Genomic DNA, 14450 nt, shown 5'->3' with positions numbered 1-14450 from the left:
AGACGGCCATGTGTAAACACCAACGATTTTAGTCATTTTAGATATTATTTGCTACCTTTAATGGAAATTAAACCACAATTTCAGTGGTTTTAAAACTAACAGTTTCTCATTAACGATTTAATTCCCAAGATAGTAAATAAATTCGATTATACTTAAAATAATAAATGCTTAATAATATTGTAAAATAATCGATTTGCTAATGATTCAAATTTTGGATTATTCAATAAGACTACACTATAATATACAGCCTAAGTTTGGCCTAAGTTTGGCGTGATTGGTCACAGCATAAGAGCTGTGGATTGGTCAGCATCTTCATCGGATTTTGAATTTTTCAGGTTATGTATCTCTCTGTTTGGCGCGTAAACATCTGTGATTAGGCGGTTTTATACCAATTTGCCAATAAGCAACCACACAGAACATTTCAATTTAAATTTTTCTCATTTATTTTTAAAAATCTGTTAAATTGTTTTAAAAATCTGTTCGTTAGAACACCATATTTAATTACCTAAGACTTTGTTTTAGCAAGCAATTATGGATTCTGTCTATCCATCCACTTCAACAAGCTGTGAAATTAACTCAGGAGCCTGCCATCTTTGCAGCAAAATATTTAAAAATGTGGAATTACGAAATCGTCATATCAAAGGAATACATAACATAGATATGTCGATTAAGAAAATTAATCACATTATTTGTCCCTTATGTGAACAAGAAACTAATTTCAAAAGCCATGAGAACTTACGAAAACATCTTAAAGGGAACCACCAGGTGAGTATTGAATTAATAACTTTTGAATTTTCTAGTTTATAAGAATATGAGACATGGAAAGACATGCAGAAATTTGAGACAAGTTATACAATGAATAGAATTGTTAATAGAAATGAACAGAAGACATTATACTATGAGTGTAACAGAAGTAACACTAAAGGTAGGTACAATACTTTGTTACTTGTAATATTTAAAACTTATACTAATCTATATTTAGGATATAAGCCCAACTATAAAATTAGAACAGAGAAATCTGGTGGATCAATTAAAATTAAAGGAGTGTGTCCCTCCAGGCTGATTTGCAAACTGAGAGATCAAGGACAAGTTTCAGTCAGTTATTGGAAAACACATGCTGGACATAAAGAGGAATTAAGAACCATGCATCTGGCAAAAGCAGAAGAAAAAATGATTGTAGAGAAGTTAATATCTGGGGTGCCATCCAGCAGAATTTTAGAAGATTCAAGAAAATTGGAAACATCAAAACTAGAAAGACTTGCCCTATTAACAAGTAAAGACCTCTCAAATTTGTCCAGGAAGTATAATACATATAAGAAACGAGATCAAAATGATATGGTAGCAACGGCTTTAAAGGTTCAGGAATGGAATGCTAACAACAAGAATTATGCTTTCTTATTCAAGAAGGAAGGTAAAGACCTATCATTTTTTTATGCCTACTACAATTATAATTAATCCTATTCCAATTTGACTTGTGTGAATTGTTATCACTTGACTCATGTAACAAACCTTACTCTTAGCAGAATCAACAATATACATTTTTAAATAATATATCTCGTAAGATTGTAGTCATTGGTTTTTTACATTAAAACTAATTTTGTAATGGAGGTGCTGATTTATTGGGCAAACTTACTAGTTTTTTATTTTACTAGACAACCATTTTTGGGTCTTAGTCTGTTAAAGAATACTTCTCCATTCTGATCTATTTCACACTTTGCTCTTCCAGTTTTTGATAAATATGATATGTTAAATAAGAAGTCAACACAAAAAAAAAATAGGACTAATGATTACCTGTTAAAAAATACAATAAAATTTCAGTCTCTTACCATTAATTTATTATCTTTAATTATCTCTAAACTATAAATTTTTTATTTTTATTAGGAGAACAACATGATGTACTTAAAAAAGAAGATTTTGCCTTAGGATTCATGAACTCTGTTATGGAAGATAAATTAAGAGAATTCCATAGCATAATTTGTATGGATGGTACACATGGCACGAACAAGAGGGGAATGGATTTAACAGTGGTGATTATTAAAGATGACAGGAATACAGGATTTCCAGTTGCATTCTTACTGTCAAACCGATTGGACCAAGTAGTTCAAGAAGTTTTTTTAGGTATGTATTATATGAGTAGTGACAATTTATGACTGGTAAGTAAAAATAATTTTTAAAAACTTTTAGGTGCTCTCAAGAATAGAATGCAAACTGGAATTCATGCAGAACATTTTATGAGTGATGACGATAAAAAATATTATAATGCATGGGTGAAGATTATGGGCAACCAACCAAAGAGGCTTTTATGTACATGGCACGTTGTGAAAAATTGGAACATTCAAGGGAAGAAGAAAATAAAAGATCCAATTTTGAAGAAACAGATGAAAACTGAGATGAAAAGAATTATTAATGAAACGGATGAAGATAGATTTATGGAGTTATGCAATAGATATATAATCAAATTACAAGAGGCAAATGAGATAGATTTTTTTAATTATCTGGCACGGTAAATAAGTATATGAAATCATACATTTTAAGTCATCCTTAAGTCTATTTTTTTTGTAGGAATTACTTTCAGAATGAAGAGAGAATCAAAATGTGGGCTCATTGTTACAGAAAAAATTCAGGAATCAATACAAACATGGCGATAGAATCTTTCAACAACCTATTGAAGACCAACCACCTTAGGAGAAGTGCTGGGGTAACAATTGAAAAGTTATTGGACACAATAGATGATCTAGTTGACATTAAAATGTGGAAGAGGATTATAGACATCGAAAGACCAAATGCGAACAATTATCAAGATACGGTTATAGCAAAAGCACACAAAATGGCAGAAACGATGAAAAACAAAGTGGAGGTTAAGAAAAATGAGAAGGTATATGGTCAATTTCAGGTAAAGTCATTTAGAGATCCTAATAAATTATATAATGTAAATATAAGGCAAGTATGTGAAAATGAATGTAAGACATTGTATTGTAGAGTATGTAAAATTTGTATTCATCGCTATCAGTGTGAGTGTGCTGAATATGTGGTGAGGAATATCTTGTGTAAGCATGTGCACTTGGTAAGAATGCACGAGGAGCGCGAGGGAACTAACTCTGTTTTAGATGATGCTGCAAGGTGTTTGGCAGTAACTTCAATTATCAAATCAAGGCATCAGGAGGAAATTAATGAGTTTGTCAGAGGGAAGGTAGAACAGACAAATGTCATCCAGGAAAAAACCAAACGAAGTCTTCAAATAGAAAACTTGGTAAATTTAATGGAAGACTTAGATGATGAAAGTTTTGCAAGATTACATGACAAAATTGTGAGGGACATTCAAGGAACAAAGCGCAAAGTGAAGAAAGAATTTCAGGAAACCCCTAAGGATATTACAAAGAAGCGAAAAATGGAAAACCAGGAATATTTTCCTTCCAATAAAAAAAGAAACTGATTAAAAATTAAATTTGAACCATTCTTGTAGCTCACTTTATAGGCTTATTTACCTATTGCAAATTGCCTTTTGCATTAATTAGTCTTAGATGTCATAACTAACGACCTTCTTTTACAGATTCTTAGTTCTAAGACTAATTAACACTTTATTTTCAGATTCTTAGTATTAAGATATCTAACCCCTTTCTTTGCAGATTCTTAGTTATAATACTAATCAACTTTTATTGCAGATTCTTACTTGTAATAAACATTTTATTGTATTTTAATAAAGGTATTTTTCCCGCTAGCTAGGGTTCATATATAACCTTTATGTCCACGGACCGTGATCCCTATATGCTCCGGTCCAACATAGCTATGGATAGTGCGACTGGACCACCTTCCCTCATTCCCGAGGGTCAAATCCAGCGACAATTAGTAATATATGTAGTAAAATTTCATAAAATATATGTATAAATGCTTAGTTTAGGCCTGAATTTTAAAGCTGTGTTAAGTAATGATGTTATAATGATGTTATATTTGTATGCTTTTATATTAGAATTGCATTTTTAAATCGGGATGTACTGGGCCCTAGGCGAGGTTTAGAGGGGATTTCCTTCGCCATTGCATCAATAACGGCCCCCCCTCCTTTGATTTCCCAGATTTTTAATAAAGAATAAAGACATTTTAAACATAACTGTTTAGTGTTTTATTTGGTTTGCAATAGTTATTTCCAGTAAACCTCTGCTTCATTTTGTTAACAATGACAATTTTTCATAGTACTCGATTCACAATATATATCTTTTTATTATCCTACATTTGTGGTGAAATCTAATATAATTCAGTGTTCTAAAAAAATGAAAATGGATAAATGTCAATTTGGATTTATGCAAGGAGGCAGGTCTACATCAGCAATTTTTATTATAAAACAGCTAATTTAACAATTTAGAGTGAAAGAGATAGACTTGCGAATAGTATTATTAATCTTGAGAAAGCACATGATGAAGTTATCAGAAACCTACTGTGGCAGAGATTTAGTAGGAAAGGAGTGCCAGCTGAATGTGTGAGTGGAGTATGAGCAAGTAACAACTATAATAGTGTTAGAACTACTATATATAGTTAGAATAACTATTATAGTGTTAGAACTATACAATTGTAGGTGAAACTGGCCAATTTTGTGTGAAAATAGGGCTTCATCCGGGTTTCGCCCATATTTATTCTCATTTGTGCTGGATTAGATAACAACTGAACCTGCTTGGTATAGAGTAGCGGAGACAAGTCCTTAATGAAAAATGATTAAAATTAAGTTGGATACAAACAAAATATTTAGAATATTCTTTTAAATATGATATTTCAATTCCAGATAGAGTAGTTGGCTTGAATAGACAAGAACTCAAAAAAGATGATAATTTTCGGCTTTTAGGATCGGTATTACCGTTTTATTTATCATACTTCAATTAAAGATAAAGGAAAGAGGCAAATTGAATGATGTGTGATAAAAAAGGTACGAAGAAAACTAAAAGGTAATTGTATAGGACTGCTTTTAGACCAGCTATGATGTATGGTACTGAATGTAGGGCAGTAAAAAAGGGGATGAACAGAAATTGCATGTTTTTGAAAAACCATAATCTCAGAGAAAAAGCGGAGAGGTACTTAGTCCCTGGAAGAGAACAGAAAAGTTTACAGGAAAATAATTAGAGAAGCCGATCCCACATAGAGAAAGCTAACGAGAATAATAATGTTAATGAATGTTCTAGAAATAAAAATAATAAGAAGAACCTCTAAATCTTAATAAAAAAATTACCTAATCAAAAAAAATTAAAACAATATCTATATATCTAATAAAAAAGCATCACTAGCATATCAAAATAAAAAAACACAAGTCAGAAATTAATTTTACCTACATAATCTCAAAAGAAAAAATAATTACATTTCTAATAAAACTATAATAGCCAGCTTAATCCTAAAATGTGAATATCATCCGCTTTGTACCAATACCACAGTAGATTGCTACTCTGCTAATAAATTTTTTAGCGATATACTGTGTCACAATACCTCAATTGTCATTTTAAAAAGCATGAAACCCGCCAATTTTTAAATTGGGACCCACCCACCAACCAATCACGCCAAACCTAGGCTGTATATTATAGTGTAGTCTTATTCAATATAGTTTGTAAGAATATTTTACGGGAACGTATAAAAATATTTAGGTACGCTTTGGTCACAGAATAATTATTTCTTATTTCTTATTCTGTGCTTTGGTTTTCCAGTATTAATTGCTATCTTCAGTATAATTTTGACAAATGATATTTGACCTTGAATCCTTCATAACGGTTTTATTTTAAAACTTGTGCAATTGAAATAAAAAAAGAGACGTGAAGAATTAAAAAACATGTTACCTGGCAAAAGTGACTCATTCTCATTCCATAGAGCTGCCCCTGAAAATTTTGCTCGCTGTTCGAATCGAAGTGTTGGTATGGAAAATTGTCGACGAAAATTGGAGGACAATTTTAATGAAAAAAATGGGACACCTGCAGATAAATCTATATTATCTGTATTATATTTAAATGATAATGCTAGGAAAACACTTAGAAATGGAGCAGAAAGGATTACAAAAACTTTTAATACCTTTCGAACTTCTTTGGGGACTTTTACACAGGTATATTATCTTCTAGTATTTAATTATTATTCCTTTATCTTTTGGATAAATCCTTCAAAATATATATTAAAGTCTTGCTTCTGGTTATATTTTTGACACATAGGGATAACAAATTATTTTAGAATTTACTGTAATTACAGGAGTATAATAATTCATATGGTTGAAATTAAAACTGAAGGTGTCCCAAAAAATGAAAATGTGTTTCCCAAGTACTTTAAAACTATTTAATATAACTTAAACAATATCGTGATCACAGTTTTTATATAAAAAGTATCTTTTTGGAATTATTCCTACCAAAACAAGATATAAATCTTTATGTAATATATTCCATACTTTATGTAAGTATAAAGTAAAAGTAGTTTTTAAATTTTGCAAGTGACCAACTTAAAAAAAGACAAATTTATAGGAAATAAAATATATGCACCATTTTTAAATGTAGATTCTAATAATAATATAATATATCCTATGTTTATTAATTTTTAATGTTTATATTTTAGAAATTCAAAATATCAACTAAAAGAAGACAAATTCTGGAAGAAGGGCCAATGACACCAAACTGTGCAAACACACCTTATACAAGACAAATTTTGGGTCGCACTCCAACAAAATTATATAGTCCCTTTGACATAGACAGTCCATATAATGCTACAACATACAACAAAGAAAACTTCCCTCATAAAAAAGTTGCTTCTTGATTCATGCAATGTTTTCTCAATAATTTGGGTGGACAGTTTTTGAGAGCATCACAGTATTAATTTGATTTATTGGTGTGTTAGAATTTTTGAACACATTTTTTTTTTGTTTATGGGACCTTATATTTTTCTTAGTTTTTCTAAATTCACCTCTTTGTAAAATTGCAGTATACATTTAGTGTTTTGTATAGATGCAGACAAATCATCTGGTTACATCAGCCTATTCATATCTATTATGGGAAAGAATATTGAGCAGTAATATGTGATCAATGTAAAAAGGTTGCCACATTATATTAGTTTTTTCTTCTGGTGATGCCATGCTCAGAAGGAAGCTCCTGCTTAGGATTTATTAAATATTTATATCTTTTTTAAATTTTGTACCCACCCACATATTCTTTGTAATTCATACTAGCAGCTACTCACTACTTACCCTAGCTATATGGTTTTTCTTATTATTTTTTTATTTATGTATAATGCTGACAATTTTTTCAGTGTAGGTACATATTTAACAGCTGGTAAATAATGATCTTAAATGAATACTGAGTATGTGTGAAGTCACAAGTACTTTGTCCCTCTTGTTTGAGTGATATTTGATATTACTGATATATTCAATATATATATATATATATATATATATATATATATATATATATATATATATATATATATATATATATATATATATATTTCATTTTGTATAAGCCTTTTGTAACTCATTTAATCAAAAGCCTACTCATATTGGATAACTCAGGTGTATATTTTCAATATTTTTATCAGAATTTTTGAAACTGACAAATTTGGGTTTCCTAATCCAGTTTAGATTTGTTGCATGTATTTGTTTTTCATATTATGAGTTTTTTGCTTTGGTTTATGTAGGTATAATATAATCAATATTATTACTCTAAAATGCTTAATAATTAATGGTGAAAATTCAAGTGGCAATTAAAAATTCAGTGTAATAGTAGAACATTGAGGTATGGACCAAGTAACATTAAATTTTTGTATTAATGTCAAATCTAATAGCACTAAATGATTAGTAATTTACAATGGTATACTTAATGTAACACTGTCATGCTTACATTTTTAAACAATGTTTATAACTAGGTTCTTTTAAACAAACCTTAAAAAAATGTGATAAATCATGAATATGGTTTTTCAATAGTAAACTTATAATAGTAAGTATACAGGGTGTGCCATAATTATTAATTGTAGATACATTTCCTAAGAGGTGATAGCAGTGTCAAAATTTTTCTTTCCAATCAATCTTGATAATGTCTGCCACAGTCACAGACCAAATGCCAGGAAGAAATAATTGTAGACTATGGCATATAAACCTGGAAAATAATATATCAGTACAAAACACCAGCTGCGAAAGCCTACACTTCTTAATATAATTGCAATAATTTCGAAAAAGGTATTAAATGAAAATAATGTAAAAGTCACTAAATATAAAGATACATAATGTAATATGTTAAATCATTTTACAATGTCTAAAATAAACCATGGACAAGTGATAGGTAATGTTAAAGTATTCAGCATTTACCTACTACAAAATTAGCAAATATTTTTGGTCAAATTTGACTTTTTACAACAGGTAATATAAGGTAATAAATGTCAGTGATTGAAGAATCATATGAAGGTAATAGTTACTGCTAACTTTATCACAATTAGTGTTTGCTGTATTTGTGTTACAGTTCTAATACAGTGGTCAATTGTTTTCAATAAACTTTAATACCTTAAAATATTTAATGCTTTGGTTATTTTTATTTACAAAAGATTTTGAAGTAAAACTGAGATGAATATGTGTTTTTTGAAGCATATACATAGATATATCCACATTAATAAATTTGAAATTTAATCATCAGTTCAATTTGACCTGTTATATCTAAGAGAATCATCATGTCGTGATATTACTTTGCTACCAAATGCAGGACAAAAATTAACTACCAAATATCTTCACAACCATTTAATTGTAATGTCAACTATCACCATATTAATCTTAGGAAATGTCTAGATAAAAATGAAATACCCTATATAGTATTTATGTTAAATTATATTTTCATAACATTCCTTCATAATTAATTTTTGTTTACAAACTTGAGATGTTTGCAAACAACTTCCTTGATAAAACTTTATTTTCTATTTGATGATTTATTTGAAATATTATAAACAAACAAAATTAATTGTAAAAAATATGTTGCATTTTTGCTATTACACCATTCAATGTTTCTGTAACATTGATTTACTGGTATAATAGTAATTGCATTATGTACTTTGTTATGGAGTGACAAGTTATTCTTGAAATCATATCATTGTTTGGCCATTATGATCACTTGTGACGGAAAAGTCCTAAAGTATTTAAACTTGATTCATTGGTTTCTCTTGGTTCAAAGAAGAGCCCCATTGAATTTGAAGCCAATATAGAATATGGTAAAGCTCATAAGAATTATGTGTAACTCAATGTTGAGAGGATGTAAAATATTTAAATTTGGTATAGTTATAATTCTTTTAGGACATAAATAGTGTGTCAAATTGTGGGGTCAAAAAGTATATGATTTACAAAAATACCTTTTCTCTGAACAGTTTTTTGCATAAAATGGGCGATTTTAGTTGAATATTTGGTGAGTAAAATATTATAAATGAATATATTATGTAGTCATATTTACATCTGATGATTAGATGTAGCTGGTTTTGCATCTAATATTATGGTTAAATAATGCTTAAAACCATGTTAACTTTTTGTAATTCATAAACATTTTCATTTTAATGTTAAATTTTATTAACTTTACAAATTGTTTTATGTTCATACATTAGGTAGAAGCATTGTTCAATCATATACTTCAGTTCATGGCCGAAACAGCTTCTTTGAAACACTTGATACCTTGCGTTTTTCAGTGGAATTTGTTGATGGTTATCTCTCAAAGATGCATCTCTATTTCGAACCTAATGTAATGTTGTAATAAGTACTTCTTTTTATCAATTCATCTTAACTTCATCTGTTCTTCCTTTCTTAACTGTAGCAGCTAATATTTTTCGTGCCTAAATAAACTATATATAAACTTTACGTAATATATATATATATATATATATATATATATATATATATATATATATATATATATATATATATATATATATATATATGTATATATATTGTAGACAATTATAGAAATGCAACATATTTTTATATTTACTTTCTTGAATGTCATCTAATTGTGTCTTGTACTTATTATATATATATATATATATATATATATATATATATATTTGCTTAAATGCTATGGTTTGACAGATATGTAATGTATTACTTTTGTTATAATTTTGTTCTATATATTTAGAACGACAACGATTACGAGATTTTTGTATTCTAGTGTAGCTTTTGTAATATATTTTTCTACGTTTATCTATTACGCTCGTTATTTTTTCTTATAGCTCACCATTTCATAGTAATCCAGCGTCGGATAAAGGGGTGAGGGATTACTATGAAAAAAAGGCGAAGAAAATAAAATATTTTTTTAAATTCATTATTTTTTGAAGATTATTTCAAATTGATCATGACATTGATTGAATAATTGTAATATTTTTTATAAGAAAACTATTTGTATAAAGTAAAAATCCACTATTTGGAAGAGTGATTTCATCGGTTAAACGCCGAATATCCTCAAATTTAAATGTATAGTACTACCATATTTCTAAGAGACTCGTGAATATTCAGCTCAGCAGGATGTTATTGTTTGAGGTATGAACTTACGTAAACAAGGGATCATTTTATAAAACAGGTTTATGCTGAATATTAATGAGCCTCTTAGAAATATGGTAGTACTATACACAGCGCCCGTCTAAAACTACACTTTTAATTTGAGTTTTCCCATAAGAAATCACAGAATGTGTAATTAGTACATTTATTTGTGCTCTTCTATAGCAGACTTCAGGGCCGCCACTACCATGTGTGCCAAGTGTGCATCGCACACGGGCGGCCAACAATAGGGGCGGCCAAATGCAGTCCACTGATGATAATACTTTTTTAAAACAAAAATATATTCAAACAATTAAATAGTAATGATAATACTTAAATGCATTTCATTTATCATGTATACTTCTTTTTTTCATTCTAATCTAAAAAAAATGTCAGAAAATATTATTTATTGTATGGACTGCCGCCCTTTTGCAAGTACGGTCATAAAGCCGGTTCGGGAAAACTTGTTAATTCAAAGCGGCTGGCGGCTTTTGGACTTCAGTTATTTAAGATTTCACACGTAGATACTTTACAAGAATTTAGGCAAATGGTTGTAAAGTTTCTGTTATAATATTGTTTCTATGGTTATGTTTATAGACGGGTTATTATGTCTTATGTTCAGTCTTAGTTGAGAATTCGATGAATTTAGACACGCTTTTGATAAAACGATTTTGTTTGTAAAATATAGTAGCGTACCCGTTTCTTTTGCACAATAGGTACTGTATTTTGAAGTAACCTCGAGATCAGAGCAATTTTATTCGTATACGACAACTTATTTGCAGTGTTTTTGGATTTATTTTGTTAAATTCGCCCAGCCTCGTTCTTAAGTAATAATTTAAAAACAAAAAAAACAGTCCGAAAGAAAACGAAAACGACTTTCAGGTTTTTAATATAGAAAAATAAAAGAGGCAAAAACTGAGGAGAAAAAAAAAGCGGTGCACTGGAATCATTTTTGATGAAAAACATACATGACAATATAGAAGACTCGGATATAAATTTAGGACCTTCAACCTCAAGCGAAGTCCAAACCATAGAAAAAAGTACCAAACAATTGAATATTCCTGCGGATAGAGACGGAGGGTTTGATGACAATAATATCGATAGTGCGAGTGCTGATGCTGAAACGCCTGAACCTGAAACCACCAACCAAGACAGAACAATTAATGTTCCAGTTAATCTGGATTGCAGTGTAGGAAGCTCCAGCATAAACTTGGTTTCAGATGATCCCGGAAAATGGCCTGCAAGTATGAATCCAAGTGAAGTTCAATTTGTTATTGAAAATTTTCCTCAGCAAATTACAAAAATTAACTTTCCCAGAGATACAAATAATAGGAAATTTTCAGAAAGTTATTATTATCGCAAATTACCTTATCAAGACCAAATTCATCGCCCGTAGTTACTTTACTCATTATCACTAAATAGTGTTTTTTGTGCACCTTGTAAACTGTTTTGTTGTGATGAAAGCAGCCGACAATTACTTAGTAGAATTAATGGGGTAAGTGACTGGCAACATTTAGCTATTATTTTAAAAAGACATGAATCCGGTGCAGATTACATAAAATATTCTCAAAAACTGTTTGAACTATCTACAACATTAAAAAAAGGATTAATAGTTGCCTCTGCTCATCAAAAATTATATGAAATGGAGAAAAAACATTGGGGCTCACGTAGAACAAATAACAATTGTAGTAAGATGTGTTTCTGCTTTCTGCAATGTTATCTATAGAACAAGAAGTGTGTGCGATATTGGACATTAAAGATATTGTCAAAAACTTTTCCGAGGCGATTCACAGTTTATTTTAATTAAATGGACGTTTAAATTAGGATATTAGGATGTACATATTCTGGACGTTGGATCATGGAGATTAGTCTAAATGTTCAAGTAAGTATTTATCTATTTACAAATTATTATTATTATATTATATATTAGCGGCGGCCCTGGCAGACTTTACCACGAGCTGCCGTACAGTGTAGCCGAGTCATGTTCACAAGTAGCAGTTATGGGCATATAAACCTGAATTCTTCTGACACAGCGATTATTACCGTCATAAAAAAAAGAGTTTCCTCAATAGTAAAAAATTGAGCACAAAGTTGTAAGGAAATAAATTTTATTCACATGTTCCGTTTCGTTACATATTTATTTCATTTATAAGTTTATAAAATAAAAATCGATATTTTACATTTCATTCCCAAGTTGTTCCAAGACAAGACTGCAAAATCCTGACGTTGATTCCAAAAATGAAAAGCCGCAAAAGAGACGGAAAATCTTAACGTCACAAGAGAAGGTAGTGATACGATACGATGAAGGAATTGTCAGCAGAAAAATGGCATCAAAATATTAGCCAAGCGCTCGACATTTGTAGCAGTTTAACAAAAGTATCCGTTAGCTGTATTTATCGTGTGCTCAAAAATATATCGGAAAATAAAAAGCAAGAAAAAGGTAAAATTAGAGGTAGAAAAAACATTGTTTTGGATGATGATACAAGTAGTGTTATTCGGCGAAAAATTCATTCATTTTATTTTCGGAGTAAAACTCCAACACAGAAAAAGTTCTTAAGAGCTCGAAAACGATTACTTCTTACCCAAAATATCTCGTAGAGTATTAATCAGAACTATATGCGAAATGAACTTTCGACAGAAAAATTATGTTATTAGAAAAAAAAAGAAATTATTGTGTCGAGAAGAAAATACTTAAAAGAAATACGGTAAATTCGCAGCATTGGACAAAAAATATTTGGATGACACCTGGATTAACGAAAGTCATACAGTCGGAAAAGTTTGTCAAGATTTAAATGTTAAAAGTAAACGCGAAGCATTTATGGAAGTCTGGTTTACAGGATTAAAAGCTCTATCAAGAAAGGGACGACGTTTAATCATTACTCATGTAGGAAGTGATACATGGTTCGTTGATGATGGTTTGCTTTAATTTGAGTAAAGAGAAACATGAGATTGTCATGAAGAAATTACTTTTGAAAGAAATTTTGTGTGCACTGCATTTCTATGAAACGTACCTGGCGCATCATAAGGGCCTTCACAAATTACTCTTTTTCAACTTGTCTTGAGTGATATGTCTTTAATCTTTCCTATCGGCCTCTCTTGACTAACTCTTGTTTCTTCCGACCCCGAATGGCCATTAGGTTTCTGAGGGCAGACAGGTCACTATATTTCCTTCTACCTCATACTCTTTAGTGTGACGAGTCATTCACCTAGCGATTGCCGGTATAAGCAATCCCCCACTTACTAACTAACGGCTTCGGGCGGATGAGTTGGTAAGTGGTAGGGCACTCTTTTGTCCTGAGGTTGTGAAATCGGCATCGAAGGCGGATGAACCAAATATTTGATCAACGGCATAAGAATGGGGAAACACAAGTAGGGCAAACACTCCATTAAAGATCCACAGCGATACGCCCTAGTCAATCAATCATGGCATTGCTCAATACTAAAATAAATTCCGGAGTAAGTCCTCTGATCGGGTCTCCGAGGAGGACAGTTTTGAGTTTACCAAAAGATAATAAATTGAAGTGCAGAAAGAATATCAAGATCTGCACATGGAATGTCAAAAGCAAAGAGAATGCATATTGAAATCATGGGAATAGCAGAAATGAGATGGCCAGATTCTGGAGAAATACAAATAGAAGATCACAAGGTATGTTACTCGGGAAAAAGTGATGGATCACATGAATATAGAGTCGGAATAATCGTATCACCCAAGGTTGTCAAATGCGTTACTAACTTTACACCAATATCAGAGAGAGAGAGAGAGAGAGAGTGATGTTACTACAAGTAGAAGCCAACCCTATATCAACATCATCCAAGTCTATGCTCCCACTGCTGACAAAGGAGAGGAAGAAGCAAGTGAGTTCTATCAGAACATCAACAGTATCATACAGAAAATTCCTCGACAGGAAGTTTTTTTTTGCTTATTGGCTTTGGCTTGGAACCTTTAGCCACGTAA

At 30.6% G+C, this 14450-nt stretch overlaps 1 protein-coding gene across 1 annotated transcript; it reads left to right on the top strand.

Annotated features, from left to right (window-relative positions):
- Positions 1–343: 343 nt before the first annotated feature.
- On the top strand, positions 344–4017 carry LOC140434888 (uncharacterized). The gene is made up of 5 exons (XM_072523501.1): positions 344–925; positions 983–1411; positions 1882–2118; positions 2185–2503; positions 2563–4017. The coding sequence occupies exons 1-5, from the start codon at positions 829–831 to the stop codon at positions 3431–3433; spliced, it is 1953 nt and encodes a 650-aa protein (XP_072379602.1). The 5' UTR covers positions 344–828; the 3' UTR covers positions 3434–4017.
- Positions 4018–14450: the final 10433 nt, after the last annotated feature.

This window comes from Diabrotica undecimpunctata, chromosome 2 (assembly GCF_040954645.1).
Source record: "Diabrotica undecimpunctata isolate CICGRU chromosome 2, icDiaUnde3, whole genome shotgun sequence".
Classification (NCBI taxonomy): Eukaryota; Metazoa; Arthropoda; class Insecta; order Coleoptera; family Chrysomelidae; genus Diabrotica; species Diabrotica undecimpunctata.
Note: the sequence above shows the minus strand (reverse complement) of the source record. Positions and strands in the feature narration are given on the sequence as shown.

Coding starts and splice junctions, on each gene's coding strand:
- LOC140434888 (XM_072523501.1), top strand. CDS start 829: ATGCAGAAATTTGAGACAAGTTATACAATGAATAGAATTGTTAATAGA. Junction 1,412..1,881: donor TTTCTTATTCAAGAAGGAAG/GTAAAGACCTAT, acceptor TATTTTTATTAG/GAGAACAACATGATGTACTT. Junction 2,119..2,184: donor AGTTCAAGAAGTTTTTTTAG/GTATGTATTATA, acceptor AAAAACTTTTAG/GTGCTCTCAAGAATAGAATG.